This window comes from Chiloscyllium punctatum, chromosome 8 (assembly GCF_047496795.1).
Source record: "Chiloscyllium punctatum isolate Juve2018m chromosome 8, sChiPun1.3, whole genome shotgun sequence".
Classification (NCBI taxonomy): Eukaryota; Metazoa; Chordata; class Chondrichthyes; order Orectolobiformes; family Hemiscylliidae; genus Chiloscyllium; species Chiloscyllium punctatum.
This window is the reverse complement of record NC_092746.1, coordinates 134,076,086-134,103,891: the sequence shown is the minus strand read 5'-3', so window position 1 is coordinate 134,103,891 and position 27,806 is coordinate 134,076,086. Positions and strand designations below refer to the sequence as shown.

The window sequence follows — 27,806 nt, the reverse complement described above, 5'->3', positions numbered from 1 at the left end:
GGTCTGGGGTGATGGTCAGTGTGGTCTGGGGTGATGGTCAGTGTGGTCTGGAGGTGATGGTCAGTGTGGTCTGGAGGTGATGGTCAGTGTGGTCTGGGAGTGATGGTCAGGGTAGTCTGGGGTGATGGTCAGTGTGGTATGGGTGTGGTGGTCAGTGAGGTCTGGGGTGATGGTCAGTGTGGTCTGGAGTGATGGTCAGTATGGTCTGGGAGGTGCCATTTAGTGATGGTCAGTGCGGCCTGGGAGGTGCCGGTCAGTGACAGTCAGTATGGTCTGGGAGGTGATGGTTAGTGTGGTCTGGAGTAATGGTCAGTGTGGTCTGGGAGGTGATGGTTAGTGTGGTCTGGAGTAATGGTCAGTGTGGTCTGGGAGGTGCTGGTCAGTGACAGTATGGCCTGGGTGGTGATGGTTAGTGACAGTCAGAGTGGTCTGGGTGTGATGGTCAGTGTGGTCTGTAGTGATGGTCAGTGTGGTCTGGGAGGTGTCATTTGGTGCTGGTCAGAGTGGTCTGGGTGTAATGGTCAGTGTAGTCTGTAGTGATGGTCAGTGTGGTCTGGGAGGTGCTGATCAGTGACAGTGTGGCCTGGGTGGTGATGGTTAGTGACAGAGTGGTCTGGGCGTGATGGTCAGTGTGGTCTGGGGGTGATGGACAGGGACAGTCAGTGTGGTCTGGGAGTGATGGTCAGTGTGCTCTGGGAGGGGCTGGTCAGTGATGGTCAGTATGGTCTGGGGTGATGGTCAGTGTGGTCTGGGAGGGGCTGGTCAGTGATGGTTAGAGTGGTCTGGGAGGGGCTGGTCAGTGTGGTCTGGGAGCGATGGTCAGTGTGCTCTGGGAGGGGCTGGTCAGTGATGGTTGGAGTGGTCTCGGAGGGGCTGGTCAGTGATGATCAGTGTGGTCTGGGGGAGGCTGGTCAATGATGGCTAGAGTGGTCTGGGAAGGACTGGTCAGTGTGGTCTGGGAGGGGCTGGTCAGTGTGGTCTGGAAGGGGCTGGTCAGTGATGGTAAGTGTGGTCTGGGAGGGGCTGGTCAGTGATGGTCAGTATGGTCTGGGGTGATGGTCAGTGTGGTCTGGGAGGGGCTGGTCAGTGATGGTTAGAGTGGTCTGGGAGGGGCTGGTCAGTGTGGTCTGGGAGGGGCTGGTCAGTGTGGTCTGGGAGGGGCTAGTCAGTGATGGTTAGAGTGGTCTGGGAGGGGCTGGTCAGTGATGGTCAGTGTGGTCTGGGTGATGGTCAGTGTGGTCTGGGGGTGATGGACAGGGACAGTCAGTGTGGTCTGAAGTGGTTGGTCAGGGATAGGCAGTGTGGTCTGGGAGTGATGGTCAGTGTGCTCTGGGAGGGGCTGGTCAGTGATGGTCAGTGTGGTCTGGGGGAGGCTGGTCAACAATGGCTAGAGTGGTCTGGGAAGGACTGGTCAGTGTGGGCTGGGAGGGGCTGGTCAGTGTGGTCTAGGAGGGGCTGGTCAGTGATGGTAAGTGTGGTCTGGGAGGGGCTGGTCAATGATGGTCAGTGTGGTCTGGGGTGATGGTCAGTGTGGTCTGGGAGGGGCTGGTCAGTGTGGTCTGGGAGGGGCTGGTCAGTGTGGTCTGGGAGGGGCTGGTCAGTGATGGTTAGAGTGGTCTGGGAGGGGCTGGTCAGTGATGGTCAGTGTGGTCTGGGTGATGGTCAGTGTGGTCTGGGAGGGGCTGGTCAGTAATGGTCAGTGTGGCCTGGGAGGGGCTGGTCAGTAATGGTCAGTGTGGTCTGGGAGCGATGGTCAGTGTGGTCTGGGAGGGGTGGTCAGTGTGGTGTGGAAGGTCTGGTCTGGGAGGGTCTGGTCAGTGTTGGTCTGGAGGTGATGGTCAGTGTTGGTCTGGAGGTGATGGTCATTGTTGGTCTGGGAGTGGTGGTCAGTGTTGGTCTGGAGGTGCTGGTCTGTGTGGTCTGGGGTGATGACAGTGTTGGTCCAGGAGTGATGGTCAGTGTGGTCTGGGAGGTGCTGGTCTGTGTGGTCTGGGGTGATGGTCAATGTGATGGTCATTGTTGTCTGGGAGGTGCCAATTAGTGATGGTCAGTGTGGTCTGGGAGGTGCCATTTGGTGCTGATCAATGTGGTCTGGAGTAATGGTCAGTGTGGTCTGGGAGGTGATGGTCAGTGTGGTCTGGGAGGTGTTGTTTGGTGCTGGTCAGTGTGGTCTGGGAGGTGATGGTCCATGTGGTCTTGGAGTGATGGTCAGTGTGGTCTGGGGTAATGGTCAATGTGGTCTGGAGTAATGGTCAGTGTGGTCGTGGAGGTGCTGGTCAATGACAGTGTGGCCTGGGTAGTGACAGTTAGTGACAGTCAGAGTGGTCTGGGCGTGATGGTCAGTGTGGTCTGTAGTGATGGTCAGTGTGGTCTGGGAGGTGCCGTTTGGTGCTGGTCAGTGTGGTCTGGGAGGTGATGGTCAGTGTGGTCTGGGAGTGATGGTCAGGGTAGTCTGGGGTGATGGTCAGTGTGGTATGGGTGTGGTGGTCAGTGAGGTCTGGGGTGATGGTCAGTGTGGTCTGGAGTGATGGTCAGTATGGTCTGGGAGGTGCCATTTAGTGATGGTCAGTGCAGCCTGGGAGGTGCCGGTCAGTGACAGTCAGTATGGTCTGGGAGGTGATGGTTAGTGTGGTCTGTAGTGATGGTCAGTGTGGTCTGGGAGGTGATAGTCATTGTGGTCTGGGAGTAATGGTCAGTGTGGTCTGGGAGGTGCTGGTCAGTGACAGTATGGCCTGGGTGGTGATGGTTAGTGACAGTCAGAGTGGTCTGGGCATGATGGTCAGTGTGGTCTGTAGTGATGGTCAGTGTGGTCTGGGAGGTGTCATTTGGTGCTGGTCAGAGTGGTCTGGGTGTGATGGTCAGTGTAGTCTGTAGTGATGGTCAGTGTGGTCTGGGAGGTGCTGATCAGTGACAGTGTGGCCTGGGTGGTGATGGTTAGTGACAGAGTGGTCTGGGCATGATGGTCAGTGTGGTCTGGGGATGATGGACAGGGACAGTCAGTGTGGTCTGGAAGTGGTTGGTCAGGGATAGGCAGTGTGGTCTGGGAGTGATGGTCAGTGTGCTCTGGGAGGGGCTGGTCAGTGATGGTCAGTGTGGTCTGGGAGCGATGGTCAGTGTGCTCTGGGAGGGGCTGGTCGGTGATGGTTGGAGTGGTCTTGGAGGGGCTGGTCAGTGATGATCAGTGTGGTCTGGGGGAGGCTGGTCAATGATGGCTAGAGTGGTCTGGGAAGGACTGGTCAGTGTGGTCTGGGAGGGGCTGGTCAGTGTGGTCTGGGAGGGGCTGGTCAGTGATGGTAAGTGTGGTCTAGGAGGGGCTGGTCAGTGATGGTCAGTATGGTCTGGGGTGATGGTCAGTGTGGTCTGGGAGGGGCTGGTCAGTGATGGTTAGAGTGGTCTGGGAGGGGCTGGTCAGTGTGGTCTGGGAGGGGCTGGTCAGTGTGGTCTGGGAGGGGCTAGTCAGTGATGGTTAGAGTGGTCTGGGAGGGGCTGGTCAGTGATGGTCAGTGTGGTCTGGGTGATGGTCAGTGTGGTCTGGGGGTGATGGACAGGGACAGTCAGTGTGGTCTGAAGTGGTTGGTCAGGGATAGGCAGTGTGGTCTGGGAGTGATGGTCAGTGTGCTCTGGGAGGGGCTGGTCAGTGATGGTCAGTATGGTCTGGGGTGATGGTCAGTGTGGTCTGGGAGGGGCTGGTCAGTGATGGTTAGAGTGGTCTGGGAGGGGCTGGTCAGTGTGGTCTAGGAGTGATGGTCAGTGTGGTCTGGGAGGGGTGGTCAGTGTGGTGTGGAAGGTCTGGTCTGGGAGGGTCTGGTCAGTGTTGGTCTGGAGGTGATGGTCAGTGTTGTCTGGAGGTGATGGTCAGTGTTGGTCTGGGAGTGATGGTCAGTGTGGTCTGGAGGTGCTGGTCTGTGTGGTCTGGGGTGATGACAGTGTTGGTCCAGGAGTGATGGTCAGTGTGGTCTGGGAGGTGATGGTCAGTGTGGTCTGAAGGTGCTGGTCTGTGTGGTCTGGGGTGATGGTCAATGTGATGGTCATTGTTGTCTGGGAGGTGCCAATTAGTGATGGTCAGTGTGGTCTGGGAGGTGCCATTTGGTGCTGATCAATGTGATCTGGAGTAATGGTCAGTGTGGTCTGGGAGGTGATGGTCAGTGTGGTCTGGGAGGTGTTGTTTGGTGCTGGTCAATGTGGTCTGGGAGGTGATGGTCCATGTGGTCTGGGAGTAATGGTCAGTGTGGTCTGGGAGGTGATGGTCAGTGTGGTCTGGGAGGTGTTGTTTGGTGCTGGTCAGTGTGGTCTGGGAGGTGATGGTCCATGTGGTCTGGGAGTGATGGTCAGTGTGGTCTGGGGTAATGGTCAATGTGGTCTGGAGTAATGGTCAGTGTGGTCTTGGAGGTGCTGGTCAATGACAGTGTGGCCTGGGTGGTGACAGTTAGTGACAGTCAGAGTGGTCTGGGCGTGATGGTCAGTGTGGTCTGTAGTGATGGTCAGTGTGGTCTGGGAGGTGCCGTTTGGTGCTGGTCAGTGTGGTCTGGGAGGTGATGGTCCATGTGGTCTGGGAGTGATGGTCAGTGTGGTCTGGGGTAATGGTCAATGTGGTCTGGAGTAATGGTCAGTGTGGTCTGGGAGGTGCTGGTCAGTGACAGTGTGGCCTGGGTGGTGATGGTTAGTAACAGAGTGGTCTGGGCGTGATAGTCAGTGTGGTCTGGGGGTGATGGACAGGGACAGTCAGTGTGGTCTGGGAGGGGTTGGTCAGGGATAGGCAGTGTGGCCTGGGGGCGATGGTCAGTGTACTCAGGGAGGGGCTGGTCAGTGTGGTCTGGAAGGGGCTGGTCAGTGTGGTCTGGAAGGGGCTGGTCAGTGATGGTCAGTGTGGTCTGGGAGAGGCTGATCAATGATGGCTAGAGTGGTCTGGGAGGGACTGGTTAGTGTGGTCTGGGAGGGACTGGTCAGTGATGGCCAGTGTGGTCTGGGAGAGGCTGGTCAATGATGGCTAGAGTGGTCTCGGAGCGACTGGTCAGTGATGGTCAGTGTGGTGTGGGGTGATGGTCAGTGTGGTCTTGGAGGGGCTGGTCAGTGATGGTTAGAGTGGTCCGGGAGGGGCTGGTCAGTGATGGTCAATGTGGTGTGCGAGGTGCTGGTCAGTGAGGGTTAGGGTGATCTGGGAGGGGCTGGTCAGTGTGGCCTGGGAGAGGCTGGTCAATGATGGTCTGTGTGGTCAAGTAGGGGCTGGTCAGTGATAGTCAGTGTGGCCTGGGAGGGGCTGGTCAGTGATGGTCAGTGCAGTCTGGGAGGGGATAATCAGTGATGGTCAATGTGGTCTGGGGGTGACGGTTAGTGTGGTCTGGGAGGGGCTGGTCAGTGATGATCAGTGTGGTCTGGGAGGGGCTGGTCAGTGATGGTCAGTGCGGTCGGGGAGGGGATAATCAGTGATGGTTGATGTGGTCTGGGGGTGATGGTCAGTGTGGTCTGGTAGGGACTGGTCAGTGATAATTTGTGTGGTCTGGGAGGGGCTGGTCAGTGTGGTCTGGGAGGTGATGGTCCATGTGGTCTGTGAGTGATGGTCAGTGTGGTCTTGGAGATGCTGGTCAATGACAGTGTGGCCTGGGTGGTGATGGTTAGTAACAGAGTGGTCTGGGCGTGATGGTCAGTGTGGTCTGGGGGTGATGACAGTGACAGTGTGGCCTGGGGGGTGATGGTTAGTGACAGTCAGTATGGTCTGGGTGTGATGGACAGGGACAGTCAGTGTGGTCTGGGAGGGGTTGGTCAGGGATAGGCAGTGTGGTCTGGGGGCGATGGTCAGTGTGCTCAGGGAGGGGCTGGTCAGTGTGGTCTGGAAGGGGCTGGTCAGTGATGGTTAGAGTGGTCTCGGAGGGGCTGGTCAGTGATGGTCAGTGTGGTCTGGGAGAGGCTGGTCAATGATGGCTAGAGTGGTCTGGGAGGGACTGGTCAGTGTGGTCTGGGAGGGGCTGGTCAGTGATGGCCAGTGTGGTCTGGGAGGGGCTGGTCAGTGTGGTCTGGGAGGGTCTGGTCAGTGCAGTATGTGAGGGGCTGGTCAGTGATGGTTATAGTGGTCCCGGAGGGGCTGGTCTGTGATGGTCAGTGTGGTCTGGGAGGGGCTGGTCAGGGTGGCCTCGGAGAGGCTGGTCAATGATGTCTAGAGTGGTCTGGGAGGAGCTGGTCAGTGATGATCAGTGTGGTCTGGGAGGGGCTAGTCAGTGATGGTGAGTGCGGTCTGGGAGGGGATAATCAGTGATGGTCAATGTGGTCTGGGGTTGATGGTCAGTGTTTTCTGGTAGGGACTGGTCAGTGTGGCCTGGGAGGGGCTGGTCAGTGATGGTCAGTGTGGTCTGGGTGTGATGGTCAGTGTGATCTGGGAGGTGCTGGTCAGTGACAGTGTGGCCTGGGTGGTGATGGTTAGTATGGTCTGTAGTGATGGTCAGTGTGGTCTGGAGGTGATGGTCAGTGTGGTCTGGAGTAATGGTCAATGTGGTCTGGAGTAATGGTCAGAGTGGTCTTGGAGGTGCTGGTCAGTGACAGTGTGGCCTGGGTGGTGATGGTTAATGACAGAGTGGTCTGGGCGTGATGGTCAGTGTGGTCTGAGGGTGATGGTCAGTGTGGTCTGGGGGTGATGGTTAGTATGGTCTGTAGTGATGGTCAGTGTGGTCTGGAGGTGATGGTCAGTGTGGTCTGGAGTAATGGTCAATGTGGTCTGGAGTAATGGTCAGAGTGGTCTTGGAGGTGCTGGTCAGTGACAGTGTGGCCTGGGTGGTGATGGTTAATGACAGAGTGGTCTGGGCGTGATGGTCAGTGTGGTCTGAGGGTGATGGTCAGTGTGGTCTGGGGGTGATGACAGTGACAGTGTGGCCTGGGGGGTGATGGTTAGTGACAGTCAGTATGGTCTGGGTGTGATGGACAGGGACAGTCAGTGTGGTCTGGGAGGGGTTGCTCAGGGATAGGCAGTGTGGTCTGGGGGCGATGGTCAGTGTGCTCAGGGAGGGGCTGGTCAGTGATGGTCAGTATGGTCTGGGGTGATGGTCAGTGTGGTCTGGGAGGGGCTGGTCAGTGACAGTGTGGCCTGGGTGGTGATGGTTAATGACAGAGTGGTCTGGGCGTGATGGTCAGTGTGGTCTGAGGGTGATGGCCAGTGTGGTCTGGGGGTGATGACAGTGACAATGTGGCCTGGGGGGTGATGGTTAGTGACAGTCAGTATGGTCTGGGTGTGATGGACAGGGACAGTCAGTGTGGTCTGGGAGGGGTTGGTCAGGGATAGGCAGTGTGGCCTGGGGCAATAGTCAGTGTGCTCAGGGAGGGGCTGGTCAGTGTGGTCTGGAAGGGGCTGGTCAGTGATGGTCAGTGTGGTCTTGGAGAGGCTGGTCAATGATGGCTAGAGTGGTCTGGGAGGGGCTGGTCAATGTGGTCTGGGAGGGGCTGGTCAGTGATGGCCAGTGTGGTCTGGGGTGATGGTCAGTGTGGTCTGTGTGGTCAGGTAGGGGCTGGTCTGTGTGTCCTGGGAGAGGCTGGTCAATGATGGCTAGAGTTGTCTGGAAGGGGCTGGTCAGTGATGGTCTGTGTTGTCAGGTAGGGGCTGGTCAGTGTGGTCTGGGAGGGGCTGGTCAGTGATAGTGTGGTCTGGGAGGGGCTGGTCAGTGTGTCCTGGGAGGCTGGTCAATGATGGCTAGAGTGGTCTGGGAGGGGCTGGTCAGTGATAGTGTGGTCTGGGAGGGGCTGGTCAGTGTGTCCTGGGAGGGGCTGGTCAGTGATGGTCAGTGCAGTCTGGGAGGGGAAAATCAGTGATGGTCAATGAGGTCTGGGGGGTGATGGTCAGTGTGGTCTGGGTGGGGCTGGTCAGTGAGGGTCAGTGTGGTCGGGGAGGGGATAATCAGTGATGGTCGATGTGGTCTGGGGATGATGGTCAGTGTGGTCTGGTAGGGACTGGTCAGTGATGATTAGTGTGGTCTGGGAGGGCCTGATCAGTGTGGTCTGGGAGGTGTTGTTTGGTGCTGGTCAGTGTGGTCTAGGAGGTGATGGTCCATGTGGTCTGTGAGTGATGGTCAGTGTCGTCTGGAGTAATGGTCAATGTGGTCTGGAGTAATGGTCAGTGTGGTCTTGGAGGTGCTGGTCAGTGACAGTGTGGCCTGGGTGGTGACGGTTAGTGACAGTCAGAGTGGTCTGGGCATGATGGTCAGTGTGGTCTGGGCGTGATGGTCAATGTGGTCTGGAGTAATGGTCAGTGTGGTCTTGGAGGTGCTGGTCAATGACAGTGTGGCCTGGGTGGTGATGGTTAGTAACAGAGTGGTCTGGGCGTGATGGTCAGTGTGGTCTGGGGGTGATGACAGTGACACTGTGGCCTGGGGGGGTGATGGTTAGTGACAGTCAGTATGGTCTGGGTGTGATGGACAGGGACAGTCAGTGTGGTCTGGGGGTGATGGACAGGGACAGTCAGTGTGGTCTGGGAGGGGTTGGTCAGGGATAGGCAGTGTGGTCTGGGGGCGATGGTCAGTGTGCTCAGGGAGGGGCTGGTCAGTGTGGTCTGGAAGGGGCTGGTCAGTGATGGTTAGAGTGGTCTCAGAGTGATGGTCAGTGTGGTCTGGGAGAGGCTGGTCAATGATGGCTAGAGTGGTCTGGGAGGGACTGGTCAGTGTGGTCTGGGAGGGGCTGGTGAGTGATGGTCTGTGTGGTCTGGGAGGGGCTGGTGAGTGATGGTCTGTGTGGTCTGGGAGGGACTGGTCAGTGTGGTCTGGGAGGGGCTGGTCAGTGAGGCCTGGGAGGGGTTGGTCAGTGATGGTCAGTGTGGTCTGGGAGGGGCTGATCAGTGTGGTCTGGGAGGGGCTGGTGAGTGAAGGTCTGTGTGGTCTGGGAGGGACTGGTCAGTGTGGTCTGGGAGGGGCTGGTCAGTGAGGCCTGGGAGGGGTTGGTCAGTGATGGTCAGTGTGGTCTGGGAGGGGCTGATCAGTGTGGTCTGGGAGGGGCTGATCAGTGTGGTCTGGGAGGGGCTGGTGAGTGATGGTCTGTGTGGTCTGGGAGGGGCTGGTCAATGATGGCTAGAGTGGTCTGGGAGGGACTGGTCAGTGTGGTCTGGGAGGGGCTGGTCAGTGAGGCCTGGGAGGGGTTGGTCAGTGATGGTCAGTGTGGTCTGGGAGGGGATGATCAGTGATGGTCAATGTGGTCTAGGGGTGATGGTCCGTGTGGTCTGGTAGGGACTGGTCAGTGATGATTAGTGTGGTCTGGGAGGGGCTGGTCAATGTGGTCTGGGAGGGGCTGGTCAGTGATGATCAGAGTGGTCTGGGAGGGACTGGTCAGTGTGGTCTGGGAGGGGCTGGTCTTTGATGGTCAATGTGGTCTGGGGTGATGGTCAGAGTGATCTGGGGGGCTGGTTATTCATGGTCAGTGTGGTCTGGGAGGGGTGGTCAGTGTGGTCTGAAAGGTCTGGTCTGGGAGGGGCTGGTCAGTGTTGGCCTGGAGGTGATGGTCAGTGTGGTCTGGGAGGGGTGGTCAGTGTGGTGTGGAAGGTCTGGTCTGGGAGGGGCTGGTCAGTGTTGGCCTGGAAGTGCTGGTCAGTGTGGTCTGGGGTGATGGTCAGTGTTGGTCTGGAAGTGCTGGTCTGTGTGGTCTGGGGTGATGGTCAGTGTGGTTTGGGAGGTGCTGGTCTGTGTGGTCTGGAGGTGCTGGTCTGTGTGGTCTGGGGTGATGGTCAGTGTGGTTTGGGAGGTGCTGGTCTGTGTGGTCTGGAGGTGCTGGTCTGTGTGGTCTGGGGTGATGGTCAGTGTGGTCTGGGGTGATGGTCAGTATTGTCTGGGGGCAATGGCCAGTGTGGTCTGGGAGGAGATGGTCAGTACAGTTAAGGGATGATGATCAGTTTGGTCTGGGTTTGATGGCCAGTCCGGGGGCGATGGTCAGTGTGGTCCGGGGTGACAGTCCCAGGGTCATCGCCAGTCCTGGGGTCAGGGTCAGTCCCGGGGTCAGGGTCAGTCCCAGGGTCATGGTCAGTCCCAGGGTCATGGTCAGTCCCAGGGTCAGGGTCAGTCCCAGGGTCATCGTCAGTCCCAGGGTCATCGTCAGTCCCGGGGTCAGGGTCAGTCCCGGGGTCATGGTCAGTCCCGGGGTCATCGTCAGCCCCGGGGTCAGGGTCAGTCCCGGGGTTACGGTCAGTCCCATGGTCATCGTCAGTCCCGGGGTCACGGTCAGTCCCGGGGTCAGGGTCAGTGCCGGGGTCACGGTCATTCCCAGGGTCACGGTCAGTCCCGGGGTCATCGTCAGTCCCAGGGTCAGGGTCAGTCCCAGGGTCAGTCCCAGGTTCACGGTCAGTCTCAGGGTCACGGTCAGTCCCGGGGTCAAGGTCAGTCCCGGGGTCTGGGTCAGTCCCAGGGTCATGGTCAGTCCCAGGGTCACTGTCTGTCCCGGTGTCTTGGTCAAGGGTCAGACCCGGGGTCCGGGTCAGTCCCGGGGTCCAGGTCAGTCCTGGGGTCAGGGTCAGTCCCAGGGTCACGGTCAGTCCCAGGGTCACGGTCAGTCCCAGGGTCAGGGTCAGACCAGGGGTCCGGGTCAGTCCCAGGGTCAGGATCAGTCCTGGGGTCACGGTCAGTCCCGGGGTCAGGCTCAGTCCCGGGGTCAGGGTCCGTCCCGGGGTGATGGTCAGTCCCGGGGTCAGGCTCAGTCCCGGGGTGATGGTCAGTCCCGGGGTCATGGTCAGTCCCAGGGTCAGGGTCAGACCCGGGGTCTGGGTCAGTCCCAGGGTCATGGTCAGTCCTGGGGTCACGGTCAGTCCCAGGGTGACAGTCAGTCCCGGGGTCAGGGTCAGTCCCAGGGTCAGGGTCAGTCCTGGGGTCATGGTCAGTCCCGGGGTGACGGTCAGTCCCAGGGTCAGGGTCAGTCCTGGGGTCACAGTCAGTCCTGGGGTGACGGTCAGTCCCAGGGTCAGGGTCAGTCCTGGGGTCATGGTCAGTCCCAGGGTGATGGTCAGTCCCGGGGTCACGGTCAGTCCCGGGGTCACGGTCAGTCCCAGGGTCAGGGTCAGTCCCGGGGTGATGGTCAGTCCCGGGGTCAAGGTCAGTCCCGGGGTCAGGGTCAGTCCCAGGGTCATGGTCAGTCCCAGGGTCACGGTCTGTCCCGGTGTCTTGGTCAAGGGTCAGACCCGGGGTCCGGGTCAGTCCCGGGGTCCGGGTCAGTCCCGGGGTCAGGGTCAGTCCCAGGGTCACGGTCAGTCCCGGGGTCTCGGTCAGTCCCGGGGTCACGGTAAGTCCCAGGGTCAGGGTCAGATCAGGGGTCCGGGTCAGTCCCAGGGTCAGGGTCAGTCCTGGGGTCACGGTCAGTCCCGGGGTCAGGCTCAGTCCCGGGGTCAGGGTCCGTCCCGGGGTCAGGGTCAGTCCTGGGGTCAGGCTCAGTCCCGGGGTGATGGTCAGTCCCGGGGTCATGGTCAGTCCCAGGGTCAGGGTCAGACCCGGGGTCTGGGTCAGTCCCAGGGTCAGGGTCAGTCCTGGGGTCATGGTCAGTCCCAGGGTGACGGTCAGTCCCGGGGTCAGGGTCAGTCCCAGGGTCAGGGTCAGTCCTGGGGTCATGGTCAGTCCCGGGGTGACGGTCAGTCCCAGGGTCAGGGTCAGTCCTGGGGTCATGGTCAGTCCCGGGGTCACGGTCAGTCCCAGGGTCAGGGTCAGTCCCGGGGTCATGGTCAGTCCCAGGGTGATGGTCAGTCCTGGGGTCACGGTCAGTCCCAGGGTCAGGATCAGTCCTGGGGTCAGGCTCAGTCCCGGGGTGATGGTCAGTCCCGGGGTCATGGTCAGTCCCAGGGTCAGGGTCAGACCCGGGGTCTGGGTCAGTCCCAGGGTCATGGTCAGTCCTGGGGTCACGGTCAGTCCCAGGGTGACGGTCAGTCCCGGGGTCAGGGTCAGTCCCAGGGTCAGGGTCAGTCCTGGGGTCATGGTCAGTCCCGGGGTGACGGTCAGTCCCAGGGTCAGGGTCAGTCCTGGGGTCACAGTCAGTCCTGGGGTGACGGTCAGTCCCAGGGTCAGGGTCAGTCCTGGGGTCATGGTCAGTCCCAGGGTGATGGTCAGTCCCGGGGTCACGGTCAGTCCCAGGGTTACGGTCAGTCCCAGGGTCAGGGTCAGTCCCGGGGTCCGGGTCAGTCCCGGGGTCAGGGTCAGTCCCGGGGTCAGGGTCAGTCCTGGGGTCACAGTCAGTCCTGGGGTGACGGTCAGTCCCAGGGTGATGGTCAGTCCCGGGGTCAGGGTCAATCCCAGGGTCACGGTCAGTTCCGGGGTCACTGTCTGTCTCGGGGTCACTGTCAGTCCCGGGGTCACGGTCAATCCCAGGATCACAGTCTGTCTCAGGGTCACGGTCAGTCCCAGGGTCACGGTCAGTCCCAGGGTCACGGCCAGTCCCTGGTGACGGTCAGTCCCAGGGTCACGGTCAGTCCCAGGGTCACGGCCAGTCCCTGGTGACGGTCAGTCCCAGGGTCACGGTCAGTCCCAGGGTCACGGTCAGTCCCAGGTGACGGTCAGTCCCAGGGTGACGGTCAGTCCCAGGGTCACGGCCAGTCCCTGGTGACGGTCAGTCCCAGGGTCACGGCCAGTCCCTGGTGACGGTCAGTCCCAGGGTCACGGTCAGTCCCAGGGTCACGGTCAGTACCAGGGTGACGGTCAGTCCCAGGTGACGGTCAGTAACATTACCTCCTTTGCTTTCTGTTGGAGTAGCTCTGCCTCTTGTTTGAGTTTCTCTTTCTCGCTCTCTAACGCAGCAATGGCGTCCTGTAGCTCACTGGCTTCTTTCTTACTCTGGATCCACTGAAGTTCGAGTTTCTGCACAGTGCTGGCCTTCTCTCTTGTTGCCTGTTCTATATCGTGAAGCTTCAAGCTGATCTCCTTTGCTTCGGTTTTGAATTTCTTCGCTTCCTGTTCGGCTCTGGCCTGAGCCTCAGTCAGTTCGGAGACTAACGTTTTCAGGTGTTGAGCTTCCTCACTGATCTCAACCTGACGCTGACGTTCACTCAACAGAAGTTTCTGGAATTCTTCAGCCTCGGCCTCCAGCCGTTGCTGCATCTGCAGTTTGTCTGCCGAAAGTTTCTTGGCCTGTTCCTCGGCTTGGTCTCTCTGTTTCTGCAACATTTCTGCCTCTGCTTTCAGCTGGTTTGCCTCCTGAATTGCCTGCATCTTTTCCTTTAACATCTTATCAGCCAGTGCCCTCTGTTGGGCCAGGTCTTCCTCTGCGAGCTTTCTCTGACGGGCTGATTCTTGTGCCTCAACACTGAGCCGGGCTGCGTCCTCAGCCAGCTTCTTCATTTTCTCAGCTTCCTGAGCCAGATGCTTCTGCATGTTGTCCTTATCTTTCAAAACCAACATCTTGTTTTCTTCTTCAATCCTCGTCTTCAGTTTAATCAACTCTTCCATGTGGATTTTGACTTTGTAGAGTTCATCCTCAGCTTGCGTCTTCTGTTTGATGGCCTCTGTCACCTCCGATTTCAAACGTTGTAACTCTTCATCCAAGATGGATTTCTGGTGGTCTGTATCTTCCAACTGCAGCTTCACTTTAGTCAGTTCTTGCTCCACACTCGATTTCTGTCTCAGTGTTTGCTCGGCAAACTTCTTGTGTTTCTCCATGTCTGCGTCAGCCAGCTGTTTCTGTTTTAGAGCTGCCTCCTCAGCTTTCGCTCTCTTGGCAGCTTCAAATTCGGCCTCTTTCCTCCTCTTTTCAGCGTCTTGTTGAGCCCTGGCTTTTCCCTGAGCGTCTTTCTCTGCCTGCTCCTTCAGTCTCTCAGCTTCTTCTGCCTGTTGTCGGCAGAACGTTGCCTCTTGTTCAGCTTTCAGCCTTGCCTGTTCAGCTTCCTCTGCCAGGCGCTTGGCATTCTCGGCCTGTTCCTTCAGGTTGTCCACAATCGTCTTCTCCTGTTGCTTGCTTTGTAGCAATTCCTGTTCCTTCTGCTGCACTGTGGCTAAGTGAGCTCTCTCCTCAGCATCAATACGTTTTTGAGCAGCCTCCTGTGCCAGGTTGATCTGCCTCTCCGCCTCTCTCTCTGACAGTTCCTTCTGTTTCCAGGCCTCTTCTGATTTTTTCTTCAGCCGCTCAACCTCGTCCAGTGCAGCCTTGCGTTGCCGAGCAGCCTCTTCCTCAGCGGCGAGGATTTCTTTCACTTTGTGTTCAGCTTCTTGCCTCTTCTTTGCTTCTTCCAAGGCCCGGGATCGCTGTTTGTCAGCCTCCTCCTCGGCCTCTCTCTTGCTGCGCTGAGTTTCCTCTGCAATGTTCTTTAACTTGCTCAGCTCAATTTCCAGATCAGACTTGCCTTCCGAAGCCTTCTCAAAGTTCAGTTTGAGGATCTGAATCTCTTCCTCAATGATTCTCCTCTGTTTCAAAGTCTCCTCCACAATGCTTTTCTGCCTGTCCAACTCAAGGTCAGAGCTCTTCCTCAGCTGAGTAATCCTTTCCTCGATATCTTGCTTGTGCTGCATGGCCTGTTCTTCCAGAAGCTTCCGTTGATAGGCCTCATCCTCGGCCAGTCGCCTCAGACGCGCATTTTCAGCTTCCTTTTCCTTCAGTGCCATTTCTGCCTCTGTCTTTAAGCGAGTGGCATCATTAATCGCAGCAAGTTTCTCCTTCAGGATCCTCTCAGCCTCACTCCTCTGGTGACTGGCTTCATCTTCAGCGATCTGTCTCAGGCGCTTGGCTTCCTCTGTTGCAGATCGCAGCTTTGCTGCCTCATCCGCCAGCTCTTTCATCTTCTGTGCCTCGGTCTCCAGCATCTGTTTGGTCTTTTCTGTCGTCGACCTGGTTTCTTCCTCAGTTTTCAGTTTCAGCTGCAGCAGCATCTCCATCTCTGCTTTCACCTTGGCCAGCTCCTCCTCCAATAGTTTCCTCTGGCGAAGGGCCTCACTCACCTCGTTCTTCAGCCGGTACAGTTCTTCCTCGAGGAGGAGTCTCTGCTGCTCCCCGTTCTCAGTTTGCGCTCGCAGACGGATTAACTCCTGCTCTGCACAGAGTTTCTGCTGTGCCGTTTCATCGGCCAGCTTCCTCTGTTTCTCCAGCTCCTGCTCAGCCATCTCCTTCTGCCTCAGCGCCGATTCCTCCGTTTTCACTCTCTTCCTGGCCTCACGCTCGGCTTCTTCCTTCTGCCTTTCAGCTTCCTCTTGAGCAAGGGACTTTTTGTGAGCCACCTCTTCTGCCTGCAGCCTTAAGCGAAGGGCCTCGTTTGCTTTCTGACGCCATTTCTCCAGCTCCTTCTCTGCTTCCTGCTTGGCATTCTCTGCATCCTCCTGTTGCCGTTTTAACCGTGTAGCCTCCTCCTGTAACTGGGTCACAGTCTGATGCTCCTGTCTCAGGGATAACTCCAGCTCAGTTGTTTTCTGCTCAAAGGAGAGGCGTTTGCTGTGGAGCTCAGCTGCTGCACTTTTCTGAGCGACGTCCTGAGCAAGCAGAAGCTGTTTCTCCTTCTCCAGCTCAGCTTGCTTCATTCTCCTTTCCACATCTGCAGCTTGGTTCCTGAAATGTTGCAGGTCATCCAAAGCCTTTTGTTTCTCACGAGCAGCATCTTTCTCTGCCAGAATCTTCAGCTTCAGTTCCTCCTCTGCTTGTTTCTTCTTCTGGGACTCCTCGTTCACCTGTTTGCGAAGTCTCTCAGCCTCGTCCTGTGCTGTCTTCCTCTGTTTCTCTGCTTCCTCAGCTTGGGCTTTCAGTTGTTGTAGTTCTGACTCAGCAGATGCTCTCTGTTTCTGGGAAGTCTCTAACTGTAACTGGATAATTCGAATCTCTTCCTCAATCTTGGTACGGCTGAGGAGAACATCCTCCACCATCTTTGTCTTCTTCTTGATTTCAATTTCCGAGGAGCTTTTCAGTTGGTTTAACTCTTGTTGAACATTCTGCTTCTGGTTTTCTGCATTCAGTGCTACTGCCTCCCTCTTGCTCACCTCTTCTTCTATCCTGTGCTGTAGCTCCTTTGCTTCCTTCTCAGCGTCAGCTTTGGCCTTTGCGTGAGCAGCAGCTAACTGCTTCTGTTTCTCTAACTGGGCCTCCACTTCTTCCAAACGTTTGCGCTCCTCAGCTTTCAGCTCCTCTGCAGCTTTCTAAGTGTGAGAATGATGGACAGAAGCAACGTCAGCACCAACAACAACAGCCAGCAACAAATCAGACAACTCCTCAGGCCTGAGTGAAGAACCGAGCACAAACCAACCAGAACTACAGGGAATGGCAGCCAATCACTAGGGACTGGGCACACAGACCTCTCCAATTAGCGACTGGACTTCAGTGACCAAACTGGCCCCAGTCAATACTAGGCTCCCATTAGGTGAGGAATTTGATAGCGGGCTCCCATTGGTTGGGGAGGAGCCCAGGACTCCCACTAGTTAAGGAAGAGGCTTGGTTGACAGAGTGGACACTGGGCACCCATTGGTTAAGGGAGTGAACACTGGGCTCCTACTAGTTGTGGGACAGCACTGGGTTCCCATTCCTGATGAAGGGCCTTTGCCTGAAGCGTTGATTTTCCTGCTCCTCGGATGCTGCCTGACCTGCTGTGCTTTTCCAGCACCACCCTAATCTAGACTCTGGTTTCCAGCATCTGCAGTCCTCACTTTTGCCTGGGTTCCCATTGGTTGAGAGAGTGGACACCAGGCTCCCATTGATTGAGGGAGAGCACAGGGCTCCCATTGGTTGGGGAGGAGGGCATTGGGCTCCTATTGGTTATGGGAGACAACAGGGCTCCCACTGAGTGAGAGAGACAGGGCACTGGGCTCCCATTGGTTGGGGGAGAGAACATGGCTCCCATTGAGTGAGGGAGAGGGCACTGAGCTCCCATTGAGTGAGGGAGAGGGCACTGAGCTCCCATTGAGTGAGGGAGAGGTCACTGAGCTCCCATTGAGTGAGGGAGAGCACAGGGCTCCCATTGGTTGGGGAGGAGGGCATTGGGCTCCTATTGGTTATGGGAGACAACAGGGCTCCCACTGAGTGAGAGAGACAGGGCACTGGGCTCCCATTGGTTGGGGGAGAGAACATGGCTCCCATTGAGTGAGGGAGAGGGCACTGAGCTCCCATTGAGTGAGGGAGAGGGCACTGAGCTCCCATTGGATGAAGGAGAGGTCACTGAGCTCCCATTGATTGAGGGAGAGCACAGGGCTCCCATTGGTTGGGGAGGAGGGCATTGGGCTCCTATTGGTTATGGGAGACAACAGGGCTCCCACTGAGTGAGAGAGACAGGGCACTGGGCTCCCATTGGTTGGGGGAGAGAACATGGCTCCCATTGAGTGAGGGAGAGGGCACTGAGCTCCCATTGAGTGAGGGAGAGGGCACTGAGCTCCCATTGGATGAAGGAGAGGTCACTGAGCTCCCATTGAGTGAGGGAGAGGTCACTGGGCTCCCATTGGATGAGGGAGAGGGCACTGGGCCCCATTGAATGAGGGTTTTGATAGACTTACAGGGACAGAGTCCATGTTGGAATTGTGTCTGGAGATGGAACAAGGTGAATGGATGGAATATGGAATCACTCGAGACAATCATGCAACTGCCCAGTCCCACTGCCCAGAAACAATGAGACAACATCTCAGTGGCAACTATTGCAACATCTCTGTACGTTAAACCATCATGAAACAAGGTGCAACCACAGCGCCTCGGCACTTACACCATGTCCCGTTCACCACCAAATCCCTGACCATCTACTGCACACAACAGCTGGCTCCTAGCTTGGGGTCTTTGCCAAGGGACAGCTCATGTTGACAGAAGCCCCGAAACCAGCTCGAATTAACGAGGAAGTCAGGTTCACCTTCCAGCTTTAGTGAGCACAGCAGTGAGGGACAGAGTCTTAAACACTCCTGATCACAAAGCACTAAACAGCAGAAGGTCACAGTCCCCACTTAGCTCGACAGGTTTAAAGTACAGGAGATGTGATCAACCAGACATTGGATACCAAGCACCCAACACCAGGGCAGCACCAAGTGAGAAACCAAGGAACAACCAATGGAGTTGATGATGTATCTGATGACACAGAGCGAGAAATAGAGAGAATGTGTGTGTGAGAGAGAGAGAGAGAGAGAGGGAGAGCACGAGATGATGGACGGACGGACTGAGCACTGTCACAACACCTGAAGCTCAGTCTGGACTGAGCAGGAACATGCAGTATTGGAGAGAACACCTTCCAGCCAGCAGTGACAATCCACATCTTCATTTACCTTAATCACTGCCCAACAAACAGAATAATAAGCAGAACAGAAGGCCGCACCCGAATGCAGGGAGAAGGTTTTGAAAGATAAACAAGAAGATAAAACACTTAGCAAGTAAGTAACCTCATTAACAGCCAAAAAAAAATTCAAAAACATTAAAACAATGCTGCTCAATACCTTGAAAACTCAGAGGCTTTACACAGCAGGGACCCCCTGCTCACGATCTGGGGCCTTCAGTTCAAATCCACACCACAGTAACTGGTGGGATTTACATTCTATTCAGGACTTGTGAAATATGGAGGTGGTCTGACGTTGCTCATGAGTCCATTGTCAATTGTTGGGAAAAACCCCACCTGGTTCACTAATGTCCTTCAGGGAAGGAATCTGCCATCCTTACCTGGTCTGGGCCTACACGTGACTCCAGACCCACAGCAACATGGTCAACTCTCAGCCACCCTCTGAAATGGCCAAGTGAGCCACACAGATCAAGGGCAGTTCGGGATAGCCAACACATGCTGGTCCAACCAGTGAAGCCCACAGCGGGTAAGAGAATAAAGAAAGGTTTCTCCCTCCCTCTCATTCTCTCTCTCTCTCTCTCTCTCTCTCTCTGTCTCTGTCTCTGTCTCATGTCTCTAAAAATTACATCATTGATGATTCTCATCTTTTTAACAGATTGAGGGAATCCCAGTCCAAGTCTTACACTGCTGTTCAGCTGGACACAGTCATCACTTGTGTTAAAATGGTTTTTGTACAGCTTGTAGTTTGTGTGCCCACTCTTAGCTCCAATAAAGTCGCAGTTATTTCGGAGATGATGAATGGGGTTTGAGTAGGACAGAGCTGCTCTGATGGGTTTTACCCTTCACTCCTTTGCCCACACACTTTGCTTTGTAATTAAAATTACATCCACATTCCTAGAACGCTGACGTCCAAACTTCCAACAAAGCCAAACAACCTCTCCCCATCAACATACCCCCTGACCCTTCACCCCATACACCCCGACCTCTCACCCCATACACCCTGACCCTTCACTCCATACACCCTGACCCTTCACCCCATACACCCTGACCCTTCACCCCATACTTTCTAACCCCCTTGTCCAAACCTATGTCCAGATACAGCCCCACCCTCCCAGGGGTACCACCCCCAGGACCCCCATTCCCCACCCCCACCCTCCCATGGGTACCACCCCCAGGACCCCCATTCCCCACCCCCACCCTCCCATGGGTACCACCCCCAGGGCCCCCATTCCCCACCCCCACCCTCCCATGGGTACCACCCCCAGGGCCCCATCCTACCCCCACCCTCCCATGGGTACCACCCCCAGGGCCCCATCCTACCCCCACCCTCCCATGGGTACCACTCCCAGGGCCCCCATTCCCCACCCCCACCCTCCCATGGGTACCACCCCCAGGGCCCCCATTCCCCACCCCCACCCTCCCATGGGTACCACCCGTAGGGCCCCCATTCCCCACCCCCAAGCCTCACCTCCTCAGTTTCCAGTCGCTGCAGGTTGATGGTGATGAACTTGATGTACTGGCTGGACAAGGTCATCAGCTCAATGTAGCGAGTCCGCAGGTCCACATACTGAAAACAACAGGCGAGCATCAGTCCCAGAGCTCCCTCACAGAACCTCGCCCAGCACCATCACTGCCAGGGCTGTGCCAGTCCTATGCCCAGGGTGCAGACTGTGTAGGAAAAGCCACAGGGAGATGAGGCAGGAGGGGAAAGCTGGAGGAGGAGGATGGCAATGAGAGGAGGGGGAGGGATAGAGATAAGGTGTGAACAGAGAGGAGGGCAAGAGGGATTGGGGGAGATGGGTGAGGGGAGTGTGTTGAAGGAGGGGGTTGGAGGTGGCTGAAAGGGTGGGGTGAGCCAGGGTTGGAGGTATGAGCTATAGGGAGACATTGAACAGGCTGGGATTGTTTTCCCTGGAGCATCGGAGGCTGAGGGGTGATCTTATAGAGGGTTACAAAATTATGAGGGGCATGGATAGGGTAAATAGACAAAGTCTTTTCCCTGGGGTCGGGGAGTCCAGAACTAGAGGGCATAGGTTTAGGGTGAGAGGGGAAGGACATAAACGAGACCTAAGGCACAACTTTTTCATGCAGAGGGTGGTACGTGTATGGAATGAGCTGCCAGAGGATGTGGTGGAGGCCGGTACAATTGCAACATTTAAAAGGCATTTGGATGGGTATATGAATAGGAAGGGTTTGGAGGGATATGCGCCGGGTGCTGGCAGGTGGGACTAGATTGGGTTGGGATATCTGGTCGGCATAGACAGGTTGGACAGAAGGGTCTGTTTCCATGCTGTACATTTCTATGACTCTATAAGTGGGAGGGTTTGGATATCAGAAGCAGAGGGGTGGAGGGAGAGGTGGATGGGACTGTGAGGGTGTGAGGGTATCAAGGTGGCAGGAGTGTGAAGGTACGAGGGTCTCTCCTACCTCCTGGATGATGCTGTCTGATGCTGATGTGACTTTCTGTTTCTTCACTGGAGATGCGAGGGGTTCCACCTGAGCTTTGTACGTCACCAACTGCAGCTCGTAGTCCTGGGGGAACACAGCACATCAGGGCACACAGCAACCTCCTGCTCACACACACACACACACACACACAGACCCACCCCACACACACACACACACACACACACACACACACATACACACACACACAGACCCACCCCTCACACATTCACACACACATACACACACACATACCACACACACACACACAGACCCACCCCTCACACACACACACACACATACCACACACACACACACACACACACACAGACCCACCCCTCACACACACACACACACACATACCACACACACACACACACACACACACACACACAGACCCACCCCTCACACATTCACACACACACACAAACACACAGACCCACCCCACACACACACACACAAACACACATACAGACCCACCCCTCACACACACACACACACACATACCACACACACACACACACACACACAGACCCACCCCTCACACACACACACACACATACCACACACACACACACACACACACACACACACACAGACCCACCCCTCACACATTCACACACACACACACAAACACACAGACCCACCCCACACACACACACACACACAAACACACAGACCCACCCCACACACACACACACACACACAGACCCACCCCTCAAACACACTCACCCCTCACACACACACACATACACACACACATACCAGACACACACACACAGACCCACCCCTCACACACACACACACACACACACACAGACCCACCCCTCAAACACACTCACCCCTCACACACACTCACCCCTCACACACACACACACTCACTCACTCACACACACACACACAAACACACACACACACACACAGATCCACCCCTCAAACACACTCACCCCTCACACACACACACAGACATACCCCTCACACACACTCACCCCTCACACACACACACTCACTCACACACTCACCCCTCACTCACCCCTCACACACACATACATACCCCACACACACACACACACACACACACACTCACTCACACACTCACCCCACACACACACACACACACACTCACCCACTCACTCCCTCATTCACTGACACAACCACACTCACTCCTACAAAGAACAAAGAAAATGTACAGCCCAGGAACAGGCCCTTCGGCCCTCCAGGCCTGAGCTGATCCAAATCTACTGTCTAAACCTGTCGCCCAATTCCTAACCATCTGTATCCCTCTGCTCCCCACCTACTCAGGCATCTGTCCAGACACATCTTAAATGAATCTACCGTACCTGCCTCTACCACCTCGACTGGCAACGCGTTCCAGACGCCCACCGCCCTCTGTGTGAAGTATTTACCGCATGTATCCCCCTTAAACTTTCCACCTCTCACCTTGAACGTGTGACCTCTCGTTATTGAATCCCTCACCCTGGGAAAAAGCTTGTCTCTATCCACCCTGTCTATACCCTTCATGATTTTGTAAACCTCAATCAGGTCCCCCCTCAATCTCCTTTTTTCTAATGAAAACAAACCTCACCTACTCAACCTCTCTTCATAGCCAGCACCTTCCATACCAGGCAACATCCTCGTAAACCTTCTCTGCACCCTCTCCAAAGCGTCCACATCCTTTTGGCAATGTGGCGACCAGAACTGTACACAGTATTCTAAATGCGGCCGAACCAATGTCTTGTACAATTTTAACATGACCTGCCAGCTCTTATACTCAATACCCCGTCCAATGAAGGCAAGTATACCATATACCTTCTTGACCACTCTATCCACCTGTGCAGCAACCTTCAGGGTACAATGGCCCTGAACTCCCAGATCTCTCTGCCCATCAACTTTTCCCAAGGCTCTTCCATTTACTGTATAATTCGCTCTAGAATTAGACTTCCCAAAATGCATCACCTCACATTTGTCTGGATTGAACTCCATCTGCCACTTCTCCGCCCAACTCTCCAGTCTATCTATATCCTCCTGTATTCTCTGACAGTCCCCTATACTTTCTGCTACTCCACCAATCTTTGTGTCATCTACAAACTTGCTGACCAGACCAACAGTGCCCTCTTCCAGATCATTGATGTCTATCACAAACAACAGTGGCCCCAGCACTGACCCCTGTGGGACACCACTGGTCACCTTTCTCCATTTCGAGAAACTCCCTTCAACTACTACTCTCTGTCTCCTGTTGCTCAACCAGTTCTTTATCCACCTGCTACAACACCCTGCACACCATGTGACTTCACTTTCTCCATTAGTCTACAATGGGGAACCTTATCAAACAGAACACAGTTTCTGCACAACATTAGCACAGGATGGGATGGCGGGGGGGGGGGGTCAGGAGGGTTGGGAGGGGCAGGGGTATGGGGCGGGGGGACAGATGTATGGGGGGAGGGGTTGGGACAGGGGCATGGGGAGCGGGTGGGCGAGAGGGTGGGGCAGGGTTTTGGGGAGCGGGAGGGGTGGGGAGAGGGTGGGACACGGGTATGGGGAAGGGAGGGGGAGGGGGAGGGGAAAAGGGTGGGGCAGTGGTATGGTGAGGGGGAGGGAGCAGGGGTATGGGGAGGGGAGGGGGAGAGGGTGGGACAGGGGTATGGGGAGATGGTGGGGCAGGGTATGTGGAGGGGAGGGGGAGGGGGGAGGGGGAGAGGGTGGGGCAGGGTATGTGGAGGGGAGGGGGAGGGGGAGAGGGTCGGGCAGGGGTATTGGGAGGGGGCAGGGGGAACGGGGAGGTATATGGGGAGGAGAGGGGAGAGGGTGGGGCAGGGGCATGGGGAGGGGGGAGGGGGGAGAGGGTGGGGCAGGGGTATGGGGGGGGAGAGGGTGGGGCAGGGTTATGGGGTGGGAGCAGGGGGAACGGGGAGGGATATGGGGAGGGGAGAGGGAGGGGGCGAGGGTGGGGCAGGGGTATGGGGAGGGATATGGGGAGGGGAGAGGGAGGGGGAGAGGGTGGGGCAGGGGTATGGGGAGGGATATGGGTAGGAGACGGGGGCGGGGGGGGACAGGGAGGGGCCATTGTTGTTCTTGTTTGCTGACCTTGATAGCATCAATGTACTGCTTGGCAAATTTCTCACATTCGTCCACCTTCTCTCGGTTTTTCATAACTTCCTGCAGGACTTTCTGTAAAACCAAGACGACTGAAGTTAGAACAAAAACTGAGAGCTCAGCAGCTTTGACATTGCCCACCCCCTGGGAATCCTTCTCCCCCAGATCCACACCCTCCTCCCTCCACCCCCAGGATCCCCCTGCCCTCTCCCCATTTCCCCCCCATCCCCCCTTCCCCCCTCTCCCCAGGGATCCCCCTCTCTCCAGGGTTCCCCCTCTGCCTCCCCCCCGCCCTGGGTCCTCCTGCCCTCCCCCCCCCGCCCTGGGTCTCCCTGCCCCCACCCCAGGGTTCGCTCCCCCCCCCCCCGCCGGGTCTCCCTGCCCCCACCCCCGGGTTCACTCTCCCCCCCCTCCCCTGGGTCTCCCTGCCCCCACCCCTGGGTTCGCTCCCCCCCCCTCCCCTGGGTCTCCCTGCCCCCACCCCAGGGTTCGCTCCCCCCCCCTCCCCTGGGTCTCCCTGCCCCCACCCCCGGGTTCGCTCCCCCCCCCTCCCCTGGGTCTCCCTGCCCCACCCCCGGGTTCGCTCCCCCCCCCTCCCCTGGGTCTCCCTGCCCCCACCCCAGGGTTCGCTCCCCCCCCCCTCCCCTGGGTCTCCCTGCCCCCACCCCAGGGTTCGCTCCCCCCCCCTCCCCTGGGTCTCCCTGCCCCCACCCCCGGGTTCGCTCCCCCCCCCTCCCCTGGGTCTCCCTGCCCCCACCCCAGGGTTCGCTCCCCCCCCCTCCCCTGGGTCTCCCTGCCCCCACCCCAGGGTTCGCTCCCCCCCCCTCCCCTGGGTCTCCCTGCCCCCACCCCCGGGTTCGCTCCCCCCCCCCTCCCCTGGGCAGTTGCAGGTACCTGTTCTTGCTGCAGTTGTTGTTTCAAGCTGCTGCTGTCTCTGATGGGTACAGCTTGCATCTTTTCCTGACGTTCTTTAGTTTCCCGAATCCACTGGATCAGCCAATCATAAGCATCACGGTAGTAGGTGAGGTGCCGTCCCAGTTGGTCGAGTTCCCGGGAGCGGGTATCGATCTGACCCTGGATTCCTTGCCAGTGCTCCAGGAGTTGTTGGACACAATCCCGGTATCGATCCAGGTCCACATCTCTCTCACTATGACTGCGAATCATTCGCTCATTCACCACTTTGGCTTTGCTCAGCTCGCTCTCCAGGTTATCGAAGATTTGTTGGTTGTTCCCCACCTCCACTCGCATTCCCTGAACACCAGAAGGACACCAATTAACAGCTGTGTCACACACCGAGACGGCGAGTGTGTCACACCGAGACGGCGAGTGTGTCACACCGAGACGGTGAGTGTGTCACACACCGAGACGGCGAGTGTGTCACACCGAGACGGTGAGTGTGTCACACACCGAGACGGCGAGTGTGTCACACACTGAGACAGTGAGTGTGTCACACTGAGACGGCAAGTGTGTCACACACCGAGACAGTGAGTGTGTCACACCAAGACGGCGAGTGTGTCACACACCGAGACAGTGAGTGTGTCACACTGAGACGGCAAGTGTGTCACACACCGAGACAGTGAGTGTGTCACACCGAGACGGCGAGTGTGTCACACACCGAGACGGCAACTGTGTCACACAGCAAGACGGTGAGTGTGTCACACACCGAGACGGCGAGTGTGTCACACACTGAGACGGTGATTGTGTCACATACCGAGGCTGTAAATGTGTCACACACCGAGACAGTGAGTGTGTCACACTGAGGCGGTGAGTGTGTCACACACCGAGACAGTGAGTGTGTCACACACTGAGACAGTGAGTGTATCACACACCGAGACGGTGAGTGTGTCACACACTGAGACGGTGAGCGTGTCACACCCTGAGACAGTGCGTGTGTCACACACTGAGACGGTGAGTGTGTCACACACTGAGACGGTGAGTGTGTCACACACCGAGGCGGTAAATGTGTCACACGCTGAGACAATGAGTGTGTCACACCGAGGCAGTGAGTGTGTCACACACTGAGACGGTGAGTGTGTCACACACTGAGGCAGTGAGTGTGTCACACACCGAGACGGTGAGTGTGTCACACACTGAGACGGTGAGTGTGTCACACACCGAGGCAGTAAATGTGTCACACACCGAGGCGGTAAATGTGTCACACACTGTGACGGTGAGTGTGTCACACACCGAGACGGTGAGTGTGTCACAGACCGAGACGGTGAGTGTGTCACACACCGTGACGGTGAGTGTGCCACACACCGAGACGGTGAGTGTGTCACCCCGAGATGGTGCGTGTGTCACCCTGAGACGGTGCGTGTGTCACCCCGAGGCGGTGAGTGTGTCACACACCGAGGCGGTGGGTGTGTCACACCCGAGACGGTGCGTGTGTCACCCCAAGACGGTGAGTGTGTCACACACCAAGACCGTGAGTGTGTCACACCGAGACGGTGAGAGTTACACACCCCGAGACGGTGAGTGTGACATCCCGAGACAGTGAGTGTGACACCCCGAGACTAGATTAGATTAGATTACTTACAGTGTGGAAACAGGCCCTTCAGCCCAACAAGTCCACACTGCACTGTCACACCGAGACGGTGAGTGTGTCACACCGAGACGGTGAGTGTGTCACACCGTGACGATGAGTGTGGCACTCCGAAACAGTGAGTGTGACATACCCCGAGACGGTGAGTGTGACAGACACCGAGATGGTGGGTGTGACACACCCTGTGACGGTGAGTGTGACAGACACCGAGATGGTGAGTGTGACACACCCTGTGATGGTGAGTGTGACAGACACCGAGAGGGTGAGTGTGACACACCCTGTGCCGGTGAGTGTGACAGACACCGAGAGGGTGGGTGTGACACACCCTGTGACGGTGAGTGTGACAGACACCGAGATGGTGAGTGTGACACACCCTGTGACGGTGAGTGTGACAGACACCGAGAGGGTGAGTGTGACACACCCTGTGACGGTGAGTGTGACAGACACCGAGAGGGTGAGTGTGACACACCCTGTGACGGTGAGTGTGACAGACACCGAGAGGGTGAGTGTGACACACCCTGTGCCGGTGAGTGTGACAGACACCGAGAGGGTGAGTGTGACACACCCTGTGCCGGTGAGTGTGACAGACACCGAGAGGGTGAGTGTGACACACCCTGTGACGGTGAGTGTGACAGACACCGAGAGGGTGAGTGTGACACCCTGAGACAGAGGAGAGCTGAGGCAGAAGGGGGTCTGACAGTGCTGCAGCAGAGATCCACCCACAGAGTCTCTCTCTCTCTCTAACACACACCTATACACCCACACACACATATACACACAGACACAGACACACACACCCACACACACATATACACACACAGATACAGACACACACACCAGCACCCACACACACCGCCCTCCCCTCCCACACACACAGAAATATACACACAGACACACACACCCACACACACATATACACACAGACACAGACACACACACCCACTCATACACACACACATATACACATACAGACACACACACCGCCCTCCCCCCCACACACACACACCCACACAGACATATACACACACACAGCCCCAGACATACACCCCACACACACCCCACCCCCCCCCCACCCCACACCGACGTGTCTGGGGGTTTTGAACACTTACAGAAACTGCTGATACCGAACGGTCACCGTGATCTGAACCAACAGTGAGAGGGCACCATGGGGCTGCCTGAACAGATTCATGAAGGTTATGGCTGGGAGGTATTACCGACCAATCAGGGCCACAGGAAACAGGAGTGAGAGTAGGCTCTATGACCCACCAATCAATGTGATCAAGCCTGATCCCCTTATCCTTGAACCCTGGAAATCTTCAATCAGCTGAGATTTGTCTTTAACGTCCTCAAAGACCAGGACAGAGAGTTGCTCAGAGTCGCTGCCCTCTGACTGAAGGAGTTCCTTCTTAGCTCAGGGCCAAACCCTGAGGTTAGGTCCCCACTTCCAACCTCAGGCAACACTATATGCATACCCCCCAGGTCGCTCTCGATGTCAACACTTTCAAATCTCATACTATTTTAGGAAGGTACTGCAACTCCATTCAAAGAACAGAGAACAGTAGAGCACAGGAATGGCCATTCGGC

General features: G+C 56.8%; 1 protein-coding gene across 1 annotated transcript in view; it reads right to left on the bottom strand.

Annotated features, from left to right (window-relative positions):
• The window catches only part of LOC140480941 (plectin-like), an 85,417-nt gene that overhangs the window by 25,757 nt on the left and 31,854 nt on the right, over window positions 1-27,806 (bottom strand). The window contains 5 exon segments of the mRNA XM_072576554.1: window positions 12,660-16,040; window positions 19,611-19,709; window positions 20,570-20,674; window positions 23,672-23,755; window positions 24,575-24,931. Coding sequence (XP_072432655.1) covers window positions 12,660-16,040; window positions 19,611-19,709; window positions 20,570-20,674; window positions 23,672-23,755; window positions 24,575-24,931 — 4,026 coding nt within the window.